Genomic DNA, 21,974 nt, shown 5'->3' on the forward strand with positions numbered 1-21,974 from the left:
TTTTTCACAAAAAAAAAGTGATTTCGGAGATGCACTTCCGAAATATTGTCTGATGCAGAAAACAAAAAACAAATGAACAAAGCTTTCATTTATCATAAATAATCGAAATTACAAAGATAGATCAGCATGAAAATAAAGTTACATATTGTTAAACACGGGTAGTTGAGGATGGGTCAACATTTTGATAACGTCGGCTCCCGATCTTTGAAGTTTCGCATCCAACTCGATCGGATCCGTCGAAGAAAATCGGTCAAAAGTTGTCCACAAAACCGCTAAATCTTCTTCGTTCTTGACTTCAAATGGGGTGAACTGGACGTCTCCCTCGTCGTTAAGCGAAGGCGAGCAGTACTCAAGCTTGACAAACTTCCGATTTTCCAAGTATTGCAAGAGAGAGTTAAGCGATGAGATCGAATCCGCGAATGGCGTGTCGCGCGAGAACCTAAATTGGAATGGCATCAGGTAACCACTGTTGAAGTATACAAAATCAAGGTGGGGTAGGTTTGTGGCATTGCTGTTTGTGGCTTGATGTTGATGAAAATGTATAGGTTCATTATTTATAGACTTCTTGGAGTAATAATAACCCAACAAACCTTTTCTAGCAATCAGTGGAAGTTTCAAAAATGCATTTCCGAAATAAGCCTGAATCTTCAAATTTTCGGAAGTGCTTTTTTGAATTTAGCAAATACAGAACAGAAAAATACATTTTGTTGTGTGCAGTCTGTTTTATGAAATTCCACAAATATAACCAAATGACAACAAGTAAATGAGAATGACATAAACATTGACAATATTAAATATATGTATATTATATATGTATTGAATCGGTTTGATTTTATATTCATGACGTCAATACATACAAAAAATGACACACATCCGCTAATTACAAACAAAAAAGATCTAGTATAATCTAAAATGCCCTGAACGATTCGTCGGCACTTAAATCTAAAATCGGTAAGTTCTTCGACCTCTCTCTATTTTCCTCTCGCTCTTGCTTCATCATTTGTTCGAACTCCGTCATTCTTTCAAAAAAAGGATCCGGCCAAGCGTCCGCCTCTTTTGTATGATGTGTCCACTGACAAGAGGTAGCCAGAATAGGACACCCGGGTTTCAAAAAAACTTGCACCAAGTGGCGCGATCTTAGATACCCGATACAAATGATGCGGTCGGACGCGTCCAAAGGTGGGCGACTATGAAGCGGAAAAAATGTCTTTGAAAATCCAAATCTCATCAAATCGTCACACACCCGGTCGTACGCACTTGCTATAAGATGGTCCATCTCGGGGAATGACATCCACTCTGAAATCGGTGCGTGAGAGGTTAGTGATGGAACAAGGGAATCATGACATTTATCAAAGTTTTCTTGATTTTTATAAAATCGGTCGTAGATGTCCCTATGCGAAGTCAACTCTGAAATAAGTGTCTGTCGAATAAGAGTGTGATTTTCTTCACCTCTTTCGAGCAAACCGGCAACAGCTCGATACCCACAATTGTCGTCGGTGCCAACATCAACTGTATTATCAATATAGTTATGCATAAATAGTGGCATTTCATCATTGTAGATCATCAGGATGAGTCCAAAATATGTCACGCACCGTAACTTTGTCCTCACAAGTTCTGAAGCTTGAAACGTATTGGTTATCACCCAAAAGTTTCAAAAGGTGTTGCATTTCCGACCTCGGCCCCATTTTCATGACTTTAAGATTGTACCGTTCATTGTATACTTGCTTGATATTTGAAACACTATCCGGTTTTTTCTTCAAATCTGCAAGTATGTTTCTCGGTGCAACTTTGATTGTCGATAATTCAGAAACAACATCCTTCTCTTTGCAAGACAACCGACACGCACTTGGATGCCCGTGTATATTAGTTTCAATGCATAATTATGAATTCCACATATGACGCTAATACACAACAATCCATCAATCCTACAAGTTACGCACAACTTAAACGAACACGCCCACTTTCTCGATTATGTATCATCGTGTTTTAGCACCCTGTTTGTTCCTACATACTTCCCACCCCTCTCGCAACTCAACACAAAAAAGGCTTTCCTTCTACTACTTTCATTATTGGACCTTAATATCACAATGCCAAATCCAAGTTTACTAGCTTCATTTTGGACTCAATCTAGCACATGTTCATGACAAGCGAAAGTCATATCATTTGAAAATTGTGGTCGAACATCCACTACAATGGTGATGGTTTTAACATCGTTAACCAGCTTGTTAGAGTTAACATCTACGTTGACCTCTTTTGGTGTTACTAACTCTTCCCCGACAATATTGTCCGGATGCACCATACCTAAAATATTCAAAATACATCAATGTTGTTAAAACATTTTTTTCAAATTTTGCATCAGAGCTTATTTCGGAAGTGCACTTCCGAAATTTGTTAGGTGGTGTATTTCGGAAGTGCATTTCTGAACTGACGTTGTTTTCTTCATCAACAAATCAGCAACAATGTAGTGGAATAAGAGATGAAATGAAGATTATTTACCTCAAGTTGTAGCTTTCTATGCCCTCTTTAGTATGATTAACCACTTGAAACTCGATTTGGAGACGAAAGATGGATTGAAAATGATGGAGGTTTTGGGGAGGGTGTGAGTTGTTGTTTGGAGGAAAATGAATGAAATAGTGAAAGAGGAAAAAAAGTATATGAAGGGTGTTTTTGGAGATGCATCTCCGGAAAATACCTGACAATTTAAATCCAGTGTTTAAATTGAAAAATAAGTACTTTCGGAGATGCATTCCCGAAAACACCCATTTTTTGATATTTTCGAAAATGCATCTCCGAATTCTAAAAAAATAGTGAAAAAAAATGACTTCGGAGATGCATCTCCGAAGTCAGGGGCATTATGAGGATTTAAGTAGGGGTTCTCACCCCAGAGGGGTGGATAAAGAAATTGTTTTTTTAATTCAACGCTGAAAAGCCCGTTATCCATTATGGCTAACCTATATAGGCCGTGTATAGTTCATTAGACCCACATAATTATACATTTTAAAAAATATAATATTTATATTTATATTGTCTTACTCTAAAATAGCACATTTATTTTTCTCACTTCACAAAATTTTATCTCTATTTTATTCTATTTTTCTCTTTTAAATATTATACATTAATATTATCAACAATCTTTCATCATAATATATTAATTTTTCTATTCATCGTGTTACTTTTTTAAGGTTGGATTTGTTACATCAGAACCCTTCTTTGGATAAAAACCAAGTCAAACTAGATCCTAGCCTCTTTCCAATCCCTACTAAGTTCCCTGCTAAGTTATGGCCATCAACATTTAGAAGTTCTAGAAATAAACATTTTGGATTTGTTACATCAGAACCTCTTTCCAATACTAAATTCCCTATTGTGCATCAACATTAGAAGTTTTAGGTATAAACATCACAGAACCAATTTAAGAATATATTATATTTATAAGAAATAATATAATAATTAAAAATATATTATATTTAAAATAATATAATTTTTAATATAATATAATTTTTAATTTTATTTATAATAAATATTATAGAATTTTTATTTTAATTTTTTAATAAAAATACCGGTTTACACGGAGTCTTTTTACCCAGTCCTAAAAAACTCATGGCCCGCCAGAACCAACCCATTTACCGCCAAGACAATGTTATGTTTAAATCAATAGCACATGATTTCCATTTTCGTGTTCGTATGTTTTGTTCACTTCACCTCTATCTTTTTTACTAATGGTTCCTCTGGTCGTTCTTATTTTTTACATTTCATATTTCATAGCTATGCAAATCATGTCGTTGCAGAAGACAATGGCAGTTGAAGATGTTCACGGGAACTGAGACAGCGGATGGTAGTCAAATTCTTGCAAGATTTTGGATCTGTGAGTTTTGAGGATGGAGAAGCGATTGTTGATGCGATTCAGCATATGTATTTGTCGGGTATGATATTTGGTGGTAGCATCACTTCAGATTTGCACCTATATTGTTCTGGTTTCACGAACTATATCTTCATCAAGGTTACCTTTTAGTTTCATTATTTGATTTCATGAACCTACATTTACCTTTCAGATTTGCACATTTTTTAACCATTTGATTTCATTATTTCTTATAGTTTCCTTTTAGGTTTCTGTCTAAGACTATCCAGTTTCCTTTCAGCTTTCTCTCTACTCTAAACTACAAATGGCTATTTGGATGATCCCATTTGGACTTAGTGGAGTAATAAAGTTAGTATTTCTTAATTCTGATTTTGTTTTGTTTTTGTTGATGACAATTCTGATATGTTTTGTTTTGTAGATGTCATCCTGTTAATAGAAAAAGAGGTATGAAAAGTGTAATGAAACAATTAATGATTCAATTAGCTAGTCTTAGAAGTCTTTTCTAAATGAATCTTTTGACTGTGATTCCTCTTTTGCTACAAATATGTGCATTTATTTATGCATTTTTCAAACTAATGAAAAGGATATATTTATATATTATTTCATACAATCTGATTGTTGTTCGCATTTTGTGTGCTAATGTATGGTTTTCATTATTCATTGACTAGGTCATGGATGTCTTGATGTCACTACAACAATCTCAACTGGATGCTGAGGATCCAACTGCAAGCTACATGTTACTGTCATACCCCAAAATTTGCCCTCCGCATTTCATCCTCAATAATTCAAGGTTCAAGGGACTATTCAAAGCAGCATTCTCCTATAAATTGGAATAGAGGTGTGGATAACAGGTATTTTGGGACCCAAGCGCTTGGGCATAATTAACACAAGGGTTTTATCATTTTTGGGGGTATTTAAGGGTTTTTACTAACATTTTGATTATTATTTATTTTAACATGACTAACTATTTGTATTTAACATTGTTAATTGTTGTTAATATTAGGATTTTTTTTAATTAGCTTTTATTAATATTATTATTATTTTTATTAGGTTTTTATTTTTAGGTTTTATTAATTTTATTATTATTATTATTATTATTATTATTATTATTATTATTATTATGATTATTCATTAACTTAGTTGGGCAATAGGCCCATTAGGTATAGAAATACCCTAAATTGACCAATATAAAAGAAAATATTTTCCTAACAAACAGGAGGAGGACCGAAAAAGGGGATTCGCCCTATTTTGACTGTCTTCATCATGTACATATCCCACCACCCTTATTTTGACTAACTCTGTCTCCCTCACATAAACAACACAGAATTTTCTAACAAACCTCTCAATTTCTAACTCCTATTTTCGTACGGCAACGATACTCCAACGTACATTGCCTTAACAATTTCTAAACACCCACTTTTGTACAAATAAAATTCTTTTCCTAGTCACAAAAGAAAAAAGCCATTGATGTTGGTACAGTTGAAAACCCAGTCTTCTTGCCGTCAAAAACGAACCGACACCAAGTCGCTATAGAATACCCTTGCCTTATGTTATCTTGGAGCATATACAGAGGGAAGAAGAAGTGAAAGTCGTCAGACACCAACACCGACCACCTCCCTCCGCCTCAGCACTGCTACAATCCCCATTCCGCATCCATCGAAACCTCACTCTGATCACCGATGTGAATCCGCAGCCATTTGCATCCGCAACAACACAGCAACAGAATTCAAAGTTGCAGTTCCGATGATCTGCAATTAGCGATCAACATCATCATAATCGCTATAGCCGATTAACAACGATATCCGATGAGATCTTTCCGTCGGCGATGATCTTGTCTGGTGCACATACCACGTACACTCGTAGCACATCTTGCGTCATTCCATAGATCTGATTGAAACACTCCGGAAATCTCGTTGTTCCCTAAACTTCACGAGGGGATGAAGACAGGGGCGTGGATCCCTTTTGTCTTATTGGATGTCTCTGACTTTATTTGTTTTAAAATAGGTTGGCATCATAAATATAACAGGTATTCATCGCAGCCTGAATGGCAAGAGCTTTCTCTGGCGGGCAGAAGTGCCTGGGTTCGATTCCCACTGGCAACAATTATTTTATTAGTTTGTCTGTTCACAAATCCAGTGCTGCTCATCAATGAAAGGCTACCATACGTCCTTACCACCTGGCCGTTAGATCTCCCATAACTCAGATCCGACGCATACAAGGATGGAGGTGCATCATGGAGCTTCAAGGGTTCACCACGTGGGATTGAAGCCAGGTTATTTCATAATATTTTTTATTATTTTTCTATTATCTAATTATTTAGATTAACATTAGTTAATTTTGTTTGATTTTCTTAATTTATTTAAGTAAGATTAGAATATTGTAATTAGGGTTAGACTAATGGGTTAGGGTTTAGAATTATTTAGGATTATCCCAATTATTCGATTATGTCGACTATCCGATTTAATTAATTTAATTAATTTTATTATAAAAATGACAAAAACCCTATAAAGCTGTCAACGTATTAGGGTTCTCCCAATCCCATTGAATACGGGGCTAAGGTTATAGGATTCAATTTATTATTCGTTTCGACTAAATTTATTGGTCGCGATGGTTAATAATCGATTAATTTAATTAATCAAATCCTATAAATTAAAATAAACATTATTTTGCTAAATGGTTTTAACCATCTTATTGGTTATGATGATTAGCATACCTTATCAATTTGTTATTATTTGTAATCGTATTAATCGGTTATGAGAGGTAACAGTATAAAAATACAAATTCATAAAATAATAAAATACGTTAATTCATTATTAGTGATAATCGAATCAATCGATTTGAATTGGTAATGGTGCAAAACCCCAATCTTTTAACTATGGTGATCAAACCTATTGATCATTGCGGTTAATTGTGCCAAATCAGGGTTGTACGCCCGAAACATCTAAAATACACTAAACCACGATACTACAGGATTTTTATCCTGGGCAACTCAAAATGCCCTTTCAAATCAAATTCAAACTGCGATAGGCAATTCGAAGAGCCTCAAAACAATTTCAAAACAACTTCACACAATCTCTATAATCAATTCTAAGGCGTACAATCCTGTGCCCGAACTACGTTGACTCTGATTCTCCATAAGGAGATACGTAGGCACTTGGATAACCAAGGCGAGTCCCCCTCCCTAAAATCTCAATTTTTCCCCTACTCAATATTTTAGCCATAAACCTTCACCTTAGATTCAAAGCCAATAGGAAAGGGTTGAGGGTGCCTAACACCTTCCCTCGACCTGAATTAGTATCTTACCCCGATCTCTATACTGCGTAGGGTTTCCTATTCGCCCTTCAGAATAGGTGGCGACTCTAAAGCTTTAAATTTAGGGCAGGTTGCTACAGTTACAAGTATAATCCTTTTTTTCCTTCCATGCCCTGTCTGTTCAGGTTTACTTGCCCTGTCTGTTCAAGATTACTTAACTGTCTATTCGCAATTATACAGTTCAGTTGAAATTAGCTTATGCTGAAGCTTCATCTAAATTAAATTGTAAGTGTAATCGTTTACTGATTATATATTATTAATTGCTTGTTTCGTTTGAAGATATGTTCTAGAGTTTACTTATTTTCCTCTCCCGATTATAGATAAATTGACAGAGGCACTTTTGTTCTTGCCGCATTTTGTCGGGGATGTACATCAGATCTCAATGCTTCTCAAGTTTCAAACGCCACGTAAGTTCTTCAACGCCTTTTTCTAGCTGGTCTTTGGCTTCTTCAAGTTCCTTTGTATATCTTGCAGCCATTCCGAGCATTCTGAGTTTTATTCTAGCAACCCTTCTCCTCTAATTACGAAATGTAACTTGCTGGCGAAAATGAGCATGGATTTGAATTACAACTTTTCTTTGCTTTCTAAGTAAGATTTCATGGTAATGTATCTTTTGAAATTCTTTCTATTTTCAGAGTTGCTGCTTCACGTCGATACCGCGCGTAAAGCTTCCGGGCCAATATGTAATTTAGAATGGTTTATAACATTAATACAAACCAGTTATAATGAATGCTTATATTATTTGCTCACTCCTTGGAAGTTCTGTGCATTGGTTGGTTTGTATCTATCTCAATATGTAGATATTATTTAAGGAATGAGATCCCAATACGATTCGATATATTTACTTCTTACTGTATAGAATAGGTGTCATATTTTCCATATTTGATTCATTATATATTCAAAATGTTATATGAAAGCATATAAACACGCCAATGATATTTGTAGGTGAGTCACATCTCCGTGTTGTCGCCCGATCGCATGGGCTTGAATGACAATGATATTGTTGCACTGTCTGGGGCACATACAATGGTGATTCTTCTTTCGTGTATATATATATATATATATATATATATATATATATATATATATATATATATATATATATATATATATATATATATATATATATATAGCTTTTTATTACATGCTGTGATTGCAGGATGAGGATGCATTTTTCTGAGATTATGCTGAATCACATAAGAAATTTTCAGAGCTTGGATTTGTGCCAAGTTCAAAGGCGAATGCTCCAAAGGATGCGACCGTACTGGCACAAAGTGTTGTTGGAGTTGTAGTTACCGCTGCAGTGGTCATCCTCAGCGCCTTCTTATATATCTACTCCCTCACCTTCTGCTCGATTGCATCTTACTAAAACAACCTTCATTGCTGCAACTTCACTCCCTCTCTATCACAGTTACTCAGTCTTCTCTACACACTCTTTCTAATTCATAGTTTTTCTGATTTATCTCTTTGTTGTTAGTGACTGTTGATTATGTTTGAAGGAAGTAAATGTGAAATGAACAGAAGGAGTTTAGCAATTAAAGGAATTGTCGCAAATAATCAGGAGTTTTGTAGTTTGTTATATATGATGCATGTCTATGTAGTCCATTACATCTGAAATACATTTCACAAAATAACACAACATCCTTTAGATTTAGCTAAATAACACAAACATCCTCTTTAGCTTTCAAAATACAATAACTGTCCTGGGCTATCATGATGTTAGCAATGTGTTTGGCTTGAATCAAAATAACCCCTAGCTTTCATACAATATTCCACTTTTGATAGTATAAATTTAAATATACCTCTCTAAACAGGTTTTGAAGTGTTCAGCAAATTATTAAGTTGCAAAGAAGAGTAATACATTACTTTTTTTGCTTAAGGGCATAAAATTGCAAAATACAGAAATGGAAAGGATTTAGTAATGTGAGTGATGGTAGAGTTGAGCCTGTATCGAACAAGCAATAGAAGCATAGTGGAGGAACTTACTTACAATCAAAGAAGTGGTAATTGATTTGGATATAATGGTTGCCCAAATACAGGCATAAAGCAGAAAAGAGAGATGTTGCAAATACTTTTACTTCTATGTACAGTGGATAGTGTTAGTAGCTAATGCTAATTTGAAAGCATTGTAATGTGGAGTCAGTTAGTATTGGAGTTGATCATACATTACTGTTATGAGTTTGTTTTTATGTCCAATTCTTTTTCTGATTTCTCTGCAAGTGCAAGTATATTGCAGCTTGGTTTGTATCAGACTAATTTAGCACTACTTGTGCTTTAAAGTAATTCAATTCTCTTGGCTATTTCAAAAAAAAATATCTAGTTTGAAAGCAAAGTATCTGAGAGACAAAAATTGGCAGAGTGTGTCTATTTCACACTATTTTTTCAATTTAATCTGTTGTGGGCCATGTGTCCTTTTTTTAATGTTCTTTAAACATTTTATTATGTTTTATTCTTATTTATTCTTAAAGCAATAAATGCTTTGATGTACTTAATTTCAAGCATTATATCTTCATGTGGGAGTTTGTTATCCATGGTAAAATATAAAATGTTTAGAATTAACAAATATCATGGATTTTAAAACATTGAAATGAAAGAAAGTATAAAAAAGAGAAAGTAAAATGAAACAATTATCACATTCAATATCTATTAGATCCAGAGGATGCAGGGGTATTCAACTAAGCTCAATGGTGTGTTTTGATGTTGTGAGAGTGAGAGAGATGGAGGCAGAAATGGAATTGTGCACAAACCACAAATTGACAAAATATTTTTTTATATCTATTTTAAAATAGTATATCGCCTCCCTAAAAATTGTGTCCCAACATTTTTATATCTATTTTAAAATAGTATATCGACTCCCTAAAAATTGTGTCACTAAAAATAGTATATCGACATGCCAAAACATTTATTATAGTTTTGTTGAATCTACTCTGTTTTTGTTACTTTAAATATTTGTATTATATCATTGTCATTTTCCGCAATAAATTTTGTGTAGTTATTTTGAACAGTTGAGAATATTTTCAGGAATAAAAGATATCAGAGAGTAATTTGATAAAATTTGAAAACACGGGTGAGAATATAATTTTCAACATCACATTTCTGACAATAAAATTTAAATTTATGAAACAAACACATTCTTAATAATTATTGAGAGACAAAATTCTCATCTTTAAAGATAAAATATTTTATTTTTTTCTTTTTTGACCACACGGGTCCCTTTTTTTTTAGCATATTATTTAATAAAATTGAATTTATATGACCATTATTTAATTTTTAATTAAATTATTTATTTAAATTTACATGTGTATTTAAATACATTTCATACCATATCAAATATATTTGCGCGTGCAGACACACAGTAACACACAGTATCTTCTCTGTTGGAAACAGTTTGATATATGAGTGCACAATTGAATAAATCTTTTCATCGTTGATAGATGATTTCTTTTCTGAATAAACAAAGTAGACTCTCATGTCTTTCTGTAATGGTTCACATGTGACTATACCTTTAATGAGTTTTCTCAATTTTATTTAGTCTTTTAACCTATAGTGACCCATATTCCGTTCAAAAAATACTACAGCACAAATATATAATGCACCCGGGCGATAGCACGGGTCTCTGACCAGTTCATCTCTAAAAATTGAATTTCAGCCACTTTCCTTGGAGGAAAAAAAATATATAACATTAATAGTATATTATTTCAATAAATCATTATTCGAACAAGATTGGTGAAAAATCATCCGTAGCCATTGCCATTTCTCAAAAATTAGGACAACATTATATAATCGCAATCCTCTCAGTAAACAAAAGAAAAATACAAACAAAAAAAAACACAATTTTATAATGGAAAAATGTGTTTATTTAAAATAAAGTGATTGAGTTATTTTAAACTGACAACTTCTCCCTTCTCAGTTGTAACTTCAGCATTGGATTTTCCAGCTTCTCCCTTCTCAGTTGTAACTTCAGCACTGGATTTTCCAGCTTCTCCCTTCTCAGTTGTAACTTCAGCACTGGATTTTCCAGCTTCTCCCTTCTCAGTTGTAACTTCAGCACTGGATTTTCCAGCTTCTACCGGCGGCAACTGCACCTACAAATAATGGAACAAGCAGTTGTCAGACATCACTCACAGGAAAGGTATGAGATCAATAGAAACTGATGGCAAAAGGCACCTAAACGTGAAGAAGATGTCACTCAGAAGTCAGAATTGAATGCGCTATTTATTTTCGGTTGAACAGTTTTTCATGGAAAACTTGATGTTAGAACATGGACAAATTCTCACGGTGAACCATTCTGATAAATGTTCATGGTAGACCAACACTTAAAATCACTGAAAAGTGAAAAGCCAAAACCACAACAACTATTCAAAATTGTGTCTGCCGTGGTTAGAAGCTCAGCTCCTTGAAATTGAATGACTCTCAAAACTCAACTCACCTGTTTTCCTTTGATTTTCTCAAACTAACATCAATCAGGCCACTTTCGCAAACTATTCAAGGTGTATGCAATACTCTCCAAATAGATACAGTACATGAATAATGCAACACAATTACTTGTTTAGATTTATAGGAAGTTGGAGACGTACAAAGTACGCTATTTGAGTTAGTTGTGAGCTTTAAAACATTAATTGGTAATGCTTTGAATATAAATTAAACACACCAATTATCAAAGAGACTTACAATTCTGTAAAAAGAAATTGGGAAAAGTGGTGTAAAATCCAAATAATAGATTATAATACCTTTGGATCAGGAACATTTCCAGGGCACTTGTAAGTGAAGTGACCATGTTCATTACAAAATAAGCACCTAGCAAGCCTTCCTCCACCTGCAACACAAATTAACAATTTTGAATTATAAGAAAACAAAATAAAGAACAGACTGAAGCCTGGTACAATACTAACTGTCTATATAGCTAAGGTAAGGCATACAAATACAACTGTTACAAACAATAAAAACAACAATAATCAAGTTTTATCCGGCTAAGTGGAGTCGACTACATAATATTCTATTCAAGATCATGTTTCTATCTAAATCTTTAATCTTTAGATTTTTCTTAATAATTTCTCTTATAGTTTTTCTAGGTCTTCCTCTACCTTTAGTTATTTGACTCTTACCGAACTGCTATTCTAATAAAATCCCCCAATGGGCAAAGTACCCTCTTCTGCCAGAGTTTTTTAGGAAGCCTCTTCTGCCAGATAAACAAAACATGACAACTGCTATAGTTCTCAAAATTGCCAAAAAGAATACTATACTAGCATCAGGTTATCAGAATCGAGAGTTTACTTTGAACCGTAAGAGGATAGTAAGATCGAAAAAATTGTAAATTGCAACTAAAATCGGTGGATTCTACTCTAATCGTTTTGTTGAATCGAAAGGGGAAATCAAGATAGCATAATCGAAAATCGCAACCAAAATCGATGGATTCGACTCATAATAGTAAATATATAAAATAAAGTGCAAGTACTCAAAGTTTAAAATCATAAAACAACCAAGTCTCAAATCTTAAATATAAAAGTACTAAAAAGTTTAAAATCATAAAATAGACATAAAACAACCAAGTCTCAAATCTTAAATATAAAACAAAATACTTAAAGCCTAGAAGCTAAAATAGATCACTAATACACCATCTACTTTGATCATCTCCCATAATGTCAACTAAATATCAATAAAAGATCAATAAAATAGGGTTTTCCCTCTTTTTAAATAAAAAGGGTTAAAACCGGGTCACATAACTGAATCGGGTCGTCTTTACCCATTCTAAACTTTACCCACACAAAAATAGTCCAAAATCGGTCGAATCCATATGAGATTGCGGATTTTGCTGCGATTTAGCGATTTTATTGGGATTTTGCTCTGAATTAGGATTCTACTCACGATTCAGATCGACAAGGATGAGCAAAATCGCAAAATCCATGGAGTTCACGATTCTGATCGCGATTCTGACAACAATGTGAGAACCACCAAAAATCCGTTTCAAAAGAGCTACAATCATTGTATACTTTCATGTTTCAGTTTTATAAAGAATAGAGTTTTATTGCCTAAAAGGAAAGCTCAAAAGAATTTGTTTTTCACTTTAACAGAATCCTCATTTTTCACTTGATTTGCAATATACCACAAACATTTCATTGTCACAACTCACAAGGTCCCATCCAATCAAAGGCAGAAATTTAAACAAGACCAAAGTACAGAAATTCTTGAGATGAACCAATGCATGTTAAGTAAGCTTTTAATTGTAAAGCAAAGTTATCTATCGTGGATGGTGGCACATAGTGGCCGACATAAATAATGCTACAGCACAATAGTGGGATGACTGGTATGACCACTATTCTTCACATTTGTGAAACATAAATAACTAGTAACAAATACTGTCATATAAATGCTGAAAAACTAAATGAACAATCAAAATTCATGAAACATTCATCAATAAAATAAAATATTTACATGCCTTGAGCAAAACGTAGAAATATATACCATAACAATGAGGAAAACAAGTTTAGGCATCTTTGGCTTAATTAAACTAACTAGACATTAGAACTCAAATCAGAAAATAAGCTAATAAATAAAAGTTTTTATCTTAGGCATTTAGCGGCTGTCACAGCCACAAATACTGCAATTCTGGCCGCTGTAACCTATACAGACTACCAGCTATCAGTCTCTCCGCTTTGCCGATTTGACGAACTATTGACAGCACAGGTATAAAGAATAAAGAAACATAAACAATTTAGACATATTAATGACTGGATATAATTCTTTCGCACAGCAATGGAAGTGTAAAATCATATTAGTGTTAGGAGAGAAAATGGTAAATTAGTATCTGGTAATATTCTCTTTGATAATAGTACATCCAAATACACCTGCATGCATCTCTCTCTCTCTCCATATTTTGTATATGATCTATTTATGTCAAAACGGATATCTTCAAAATAATAAATCAACCTTCGAAATGAGCCAAGACCCTAGATGACATGAGTATAAAACTCCTATATCGAAATCTCAATCACATTTTCAGAACAATATATACCAATAAAGTAAAAATAAGAGCAAAACAAGGGATAAACAATGTTATTGGAAAGCATTTTCCTAAAAGAACAAAAAGCTAAAGTTACATGAGCTTTTATTGGCAGATAAATTAAAAACATCTTCAATCATAAATCACAATATGTATTTAATATTTACTTCAAAGACAAAAAGGATTCATTAGAGATGGAGTGCTTGCATGAAAAATGGGTTATTCTGTATGAAGCACAAAGACCTCATCTTCGTATAACATAATTTATTCTGTGAAAATATTCTGCAACAGAAGCAACAGTGTGGTATTACTCAACTACTACAAGATCATTTTTTTTAAAACAATATGTAGGAGAAACATTAGAGAATCAGGTAAGATCTTATTTTATTCTCCCTGGTTTTATTTTATCTTAGTCCTATTTGATTTGCAACTATTTTAATTGGTTAGTAGTCTTCAATAATGAGACAACACTTACTGAATTTATCCTATATAAACAGTCCCAGACTATAAACATGAAAGTATTTTTTCCCCTACAAAAGAACTTGGCAAAATCACTTTCATATAAATCCCAAACAGAACAAGTAGATTATGAGTAAAATATAATGTATATTCCCTATCCATAACAAATTCCAAAATAGGCTATATATACTGCTTATCACTCAGATATGATCTCATCGGTTACTATTACTATAAGTTTGTCTTATCAGTTACTAGTACTACTATTAACAATATTACATACACCCTCCCCCGGTCCCTATTATAAGTGAATTCGATTTTTTTTTAAGTCATTGAACAAAAGATGCATCAGTTGTTCAATCTACCCAAAAAAAAAATCAATTTTGCGTGTAACAAATTAAGTTTAGGCAAGCATATACGACTTTGGTTGCTGCAATGTAAATTTCAATGAAAAACGGTAAAATTCACAATTGTCAGGCAACATATAGATTTGATATGGTTCTCACAGTAAAAATGATGTTTTTAAGTGGCTCGCACTAAAAGATATAATATAAGAAATTCATGGGGAAAAAAAAAGCATAAATATTAACAGACCTGCTTTAACCACTGAGCATATTTTAAGTGAGTGCCCGATTTCCCCACAAAAGAAGCAAACTTCCTCATCCTCAGAGAGGTCTTTAAGCTTCTGGCATTGTTGCATTGTGTGATCGGTTTCCCGGCATGTCCAACATATCTGCAAACACCAAGTTACCCCATTTATGTACTACAACGGGATAATTCTAAATATCTAATTGAATCAACTTCAAACCTGGGTGGGATCACTCTTTAGGAGCTGTGTTTGATTACTTTAACCTAGACTAGAGGAACAAGAAATACAACTACTAAAATTAAATCCAAGAATCATATTACGTACCATAGAACTTTTATCATGTTGAGAATCGGGAGCATTAGAGACTTTGACTCTTTTAGTGACTTTGACTCTTTTAGTGACTTTGACTCTTTTAGTGACTTTGACTCTTTTAGTTCCCTGAACCGAGGTTTCAGCAGTTGAACCAGCATTGCCTCTATCAGATTCTAACGCTTTACTTTTGAGGCCACCTTTCCTTTTCCTCTTTTTACTTGAGGTCTTCTGTTCTGGAGGGTGAGGGCCCATTATAATCGCTGGGTTTGTTGAGGGTTTCTTTATAGGGTCAACAGGACTCTGAACTTGGATTACAATTGTCTTGCCATTACGCTCCTTGGTTTTTTCCTCCTCTTTAATTTTGTGTTCACGGTTTCTTTGCCTCTTCATCCATTTCCTATCCAAGTACTCATTTTCCAGCTCTGATAAATTTACCGGACGAGTGTTCCCTAGGATAGTCTGGTCCACCGGAGGTGCTTCTCTGTCGATTATAGATGTTTGAACCACAGTTTCACCTGGCTCATTGGATTGTGATCCATCTAACTCACTCTTGTTCCTCTTCCTCTTCTTTTCAGTGTCTACTGTGTTCAATTGCTCCTGATGATGATCTTGATCGTGCTTGAGCGCATTCTCCAAAATCACCACCTCATCCAATTTTCCTATTTCACTTTTCCGTTCCTTACCTGTTATAGTTTCTGCACCTTCTACAGAAACTACAGAAACTACAACTGGTTCAGCTTCTTTTTTAATTTCTAGGTGAAATGAGGGTTTTGGTTCTTCCCTACTTGGTTGTGCTACTTTAGCATTGATCGAGCTTTTCTTCATATATTTCCTATCCAAGTACTCATTTTCCAGCTCTGATAAATTTACCGGACGAGTGTTCCCTGGGATAGTCTGGTCCACCGGAGGTAGTTCTCTGTCTATTATAGATGTTTGAACCACAGTTTCACCTGGCTCATTGGATTGTGACCCATCTAAATCAATTGTCTTCTTACTCGTCTTCTTTTCAGTGTCTACTATGTTCAATTGCTCGTGATGATGATCTTGATCGTGCTTGAGTGCATTCTCCACAATCACCACCTCATGCAATTTTCCTATTTCACTTTTCCGTTCCTTACCTGTTATAGTTTCTGCACCTTCTACAGAAACTCCAACTGGTTCGGCTTCTTTCCTAATTTCTAGGTCTAAGGAGGGCTTTGGTTCTTCCCTATTTGGCTGTGCTACTTCAGCATTGATCGAGCTTTTCTTCTTACGCTGTCTCTTTTTCTTAGGCAATGAAGATTCTTCATTGGATTTGATTTCTGGATTTGGTGTAACTACTACTAAGGGTTCAGAGCATACCTGAGGCTGAGGGAGTTGGTTCGGTTGTGCGGAGTTTTCGTTGTTTTTCTTCTTCTTTTTGGGCTTCTTGTTCTTGCTGCCATCTTCGGGTTTCTGCGCCGGTGAAGCAAATGCTTCGGTTTTCTGCTCCGGTGAAGCAAATGCTTCGGGTTTCTGCTCCGGTGAAGCAAATGCTTCGGGATTCTCCTCTGTGAGCATTTTGTTCTCTGAACCGTGTAGATGCGGCGAGGGACTTGGAGGAATCATGGTGGTACAAAATTAGGGTTTCTTGTGGATTCTATGTATTAGGGTTCCAAGAAAAATAGTACAATATACAGAATTTTTTTAAACAATCTAGTGTGGTTTATTTTGAAATTAATGAATAATTTTTTTTTGGCTTAATTATTCTTTAATCTCATATCCTATCACACGAAATTAATTATATATTTTTATGATTAAAAATATAATAATGTTTATGAAAATATTATATAATAGATAATTTTAATATTAGATTAGATGATTAATATAGCAATGCTCAGATAAAAATTATATAGTTGATAATTTTAATAAAAAAATATTAGTTAGAGAGAAGTTACAACGTCTCTCTAACTTTCACCCTTTATTTATTCTACTTAGGTTATAGGTTAATCTGGAATATGAATCGGGCATTAGATAGAAGTGAGGGAGAAGAATAGGAGCAAATAAGAAAATCTAAGAGGAAGTTATATTCAAGTAGGATTCGTTGGACCATGGAATGTGTTCTGTTTGGAAATGAGAAATAGATGATCTTACTCCACGAAGGAATCAGATATGAAGAGAGTTGGATGAAGGTGGTCTTGAACGGTGACTTTGATCTCCTTGACGCATGATGGACTTGCATGGTTAGCACTTCAACGCCGAAGTCAGTTCAAGATTCAAAATGAGCAAAGTGAAATTAGAGATCAAAGATTGTGTACCTTCTCATAGTGTGTGAATTGTTTTTATATGTTGGATCGAGTAGATTGGGCTTTTGATGAATTAGGCTTTGGTCGATTGAGCCTTTGGCTGGTCAAGAACATTTGCCCATAAGGCTTAATCCGGTACTAAAGAAGCTGGGGTAAGTCTTAAGTACCATTGATTGGTCTCGGTGTCGTAGTCTGACGTGAAGTAGAACTAAATCGCTTGGGAACATTTTTAAATGTAATGGGGACATACGTGTTTAATGTGGTTTTATCATTGAGAAGCTTCATCACCCATTCTTGACATGTGTGATAATGTGACCGGCTATGGTATGTCGTAGTTCATAGAGTGCTTTAGTGCATTTAAGTTTGGTGTGTTCCCATGTGTGAAATTCTAGTCGTTAATATTGTAACTTCTATTCGTGGTTGTTTTAATCCTTCAGTTGTCATTGCTTATAAATAACGTGAGTAGAATATTTGGAAGTTTTCACAACCTTTTAGGTTTCAAGCTTTCAGTGACATTCCCAGAGAAACGCTGTTGTTCTTTTTTCCTAAGTAGAAGTGATCCGCAATCTTTACTCAAAGCTTTTGTCATTTTCATTCTTCATGCTTCATTGCCTGAGGACCGAAGGTCACGAGCCTAGCGACAGTAAGGTGCTAGAGGATTTGAGTCTTCGACGTCGTCCGGTAGCATCAGAATATGATTTGGTATATGTGTAACACTCTTCTAACCCACATAAAACATTCAGAACATAATATGAAATAAATCAAATAAAACATTCACACAAGGGTGTCACCTTCATAAAAACTTCATAAATAAATGTTCTGCTCCGTAACACGGGTTCTCAAAATTATGCAAATCAAACACTTCTTTAACATAACAATAGTAACATCAATTTTCTCGAAGCAGAATTCATAGTTTAAAATCATCTTTATAAAACTTCATAAAACATCATTCATAATTTCATTGTTCATGTTTCATAATCGAATGTCATAGTATCATAAAATTAATTCATCATGTTAAAACGATTAAAGATGAATATAATAGTTCCAAAAACACACGACCTCGACCCTAGTGTTACGTATCAGAGCAAGACTCCCTTTGTTCGAAAATAAACGCTAAAAGGACTCCACAAAGCTATCCTCTAACTTCGACGGACTACTCCTTATTACCTACGCGTTACCCACATGAAGTCAACATTCAAACAGAAATGTTGAGTATTTCATAACTATTTTATAAGACATAAGCAATAAATATAGTAGCGGTGCACAATTAATTAACAATCACACATATAGTGATACAAGCGTACCTTCATGCTTCACATATTTACTTACTCTTGTACATCATCATCTAATCACAACATCATCACATAATTCAATTACACTCATCATCTAAATCATCATTTACGTCATGTATAATCAAAAATCACTCAATCACGCAATGTCACAAGCAATGCAATGCAACACCAATAGACTCATACATGTGGTACCAAAACTTCACTGATGACTCAGTCATCGTTCTCCAAAGATCCCCACCAGTAAGGTCCATTCCTGCTTGGAACCAGAGTAATTCACAGCAATACGCCCAATCCGCACAATAGGATTGAGGTTATCACTGGACCAATTGTTCTGCAAATATCACTGGACTATCGTCCTACAATTATGCTATGAATGTATGATGCACAACTTCACAATAATCAATGACCATGTATAGTCAAAATTGCATCACCATTCATTTATTCATCAAATCATATCATCATCTCAATTATACAAACATCGCAACCATCTCGATCAACACAACAAATACTCCAAAATCATCATGTCATCAATCATCACAACAACATACCATTACAACAAGCATATACATGCATGTAGTCACATAATCAAGTTTCATGCAAATAGCCCTCTAAACCCATCCAAACATACTTATTAAATTCTGGAAAATTGCTTAGAAATTAGTAGAAAATATAAGCTTTCGTACTCTGAAACCATTTTTCAAAAATATCAAATTTCGTCCAGTAACCCGCGCTAAGAGGCCTCCCTATCGCGCTAAGTGCGCTCCTCTCTAGTTTGACTCCTATTTTATTTTCAAAAGTGCACTCCACCGTGCTAAGTTGGGGCTGCGATTTCTACAGAAAACCCTGCGCGACCTGCATCAAACCAGTCTGAATCATTCACCCAAAAACATGTTTTAATCATCATTTTCCTACGGTTTAAGACATATTAACCTAGTTCTAACTAACATGTAGTAACTATTACAAACATAAAAACATGAATGTTCATCACAACTCCAAGATTCTTCATCAAACCCTAGACCTTCAAATCCATAACAACATCATATAACATACAAAATATACAATCCAAACAATTAATCCTCCTAGTTCATCAAAATCATCAAAACATCACAAAACCCCAACCTACAATTATCAATCCCTTAAATAAAATATAATAATTAAGATAGCCCCTCTTACCTTAGATTATTGGCTTGTTTAGTTTTCTTCCTGAATTCTACGATTTAGTTTTCCACAAATTCTACGATGAGTGAATATTCTCCTCTTTTCCTCTAAAATTTAGATGTTCGATGTTACATATGTTTCATGATCGACATTTGTATGGTGAAACAACTATATTTCTATCATCCATAGTGATACATATATGTTGATCAATTTATATATGATATAAATAATTCTAGTGCAACATTAGAGTATTTGATACATTTTTTTTATTTTGTCCATTCGATTAATATAATAATTGTTATACATTTAAATGATCAATGTTGATTATGTTTTGTGATCGACATTTGTATGGTGAGCAACTGCATTTTTATCAGTCATATTGAATAATTATCATTAGGCTTAAATGCAATTTTGGTCCCTATAAGTTAGCGAGTTTTTTTATTTTTGTCCCCATATGTTTTTTTTTTGGTCTGAGTCCCTGTATTTCACTTTCGCATTCGTTTTAGTCCCTAAAATCAAAATCTGCAGGAAACCTGCAGATTTTCCTGCGAATTTTGGGTTTAGGGACTAAACCGCAAACAAAAAGTAAGATATACGGACCCAAACCCAAAAAAAAAAAAACTTAAAGGGACGAAAATCAAAAACTCGCCAACTTACAGGGACTAAAAGTGCATTTAAGCCTTATCAGTTATCATTATGTATTGTTGGTATGAGTGTGTTGTGTTAAAGTTTATGAATGCGTAAAAGCTCATATGATTAGGGTTTATGTCGACACAAAGGTTGTGTTGTCATGAATCATAAGATTAGGGTTTATAAATGGCACGAGTTATGTGCTTAGGGTTTGTAAATGTATCCAGTGTTAATGAGAAATATGGCGCCGATTCAAAATGAATTGTTCATTAAGAGTAAGCTATCGAGACGCTACCCCAGAAACCCCGCAAGAGGCGCCGCCTCTTGATCCTTGTCCGCTGACTGAATAGTGGAACTCCCGACAACTCTGCATAGTATGATCAATCGCCAAAATTTAATTTAATTTACTTAATTAACATAATTTGATAGTATTAATAATAATAATAATATTAATTGTGTATTATTTTGTCATGTTTGTGAGCAATCATGACCTTAGTTTTTCTTTATTTGTTTTGAAACTTTTTTAAATACACCATACATGTTGTGTCATTTTCTTTATTCTCTATATGTAATTTCTTTTCTTTTCTTTTGTGAGTTCTCACCACCGATATAATCTGGTTGCGAGGGATCGAACCGTGATTCTCCCCACCAAATTCAGCGACAATCACTACTAGACCAACTAACGATTGATATATATAATTTCTTTTCTCATCTCATTTTCTCGTCCGTAAAAGGAGTATTCTTTATGTAATAAAGAAAGAGAATAAGACAATGTTACAACAATGTGAAATAAAATAGTTGAATTGTATTTAATTAAATAAATAATCAAATATGTTTTTTTATTAATACTTATATCTTCACAATTTTTAAAATGTAGATTGCCATGTCAACAAATATTTTAAATCCAATTTTTTAGATCTGCACCTAAGGATCATCCTCAAACATAAGCCACGCCTCCGCAAAACCTATTCCCTAAAAAAAAGTCGGCTAGATCTGTTTCTAGAAATGACAGATATGCTTATAAAAAAACATGTTGATGACTGAACTTAAAAATTTTAGCACCTCAGGGACATGGAAATAGAATTTTTAGTATATGGGATAAATG

The 21,974-nt window shown here is 34.1% G+C and overlaps 1 protein-coding gene across 1 annotated transcript; it reads right to left on the bottom strand.

The window, feature by feature from the left end:
- Positions 1-10,834: 10,834 nt before the first annotated feature.
- Positions 10,835-17,187, bottom strand: LOC131643559 (uncharacterized). The gene is made up of 4 exons (XM_058913811.1): positions 15,538-17,187; positions 15,219-15,357; positions 11,899-11,984; positions 10,835-11,253 (listed from the first exon to the last, which is right to left on the bottom strand). Exons 1-4 carry the CDS (start codon positions 17,110-17,112, stop codon positions 11,047-11,049), a joined length of 2,007 nt encoding a protein of 668 aa, XP_058769794.1. The 5' UTR covers positions 17,113-17,187; the 3' UTR covers positions 10,835-11,046.
- Positions 17,188-21,974: the final 4,787 nt, after the last annotated feature.

Source organism: Vicia villosa, linkage group LG1, assembly GCF_029867415.1.
Source record: "Vicia villosa cultivar HV-30 ecotype Madison, WI linkage group LG1, Vvil1.0, whole genome shotgun sequence".
Taxonomy (NCBI): domain Eukaryota; kingdom Viridiplantae; phylum Streptophyta; class Magnoliopsida; order Fabales; family Fabaceae; genus Vicia; species Vicia villosa.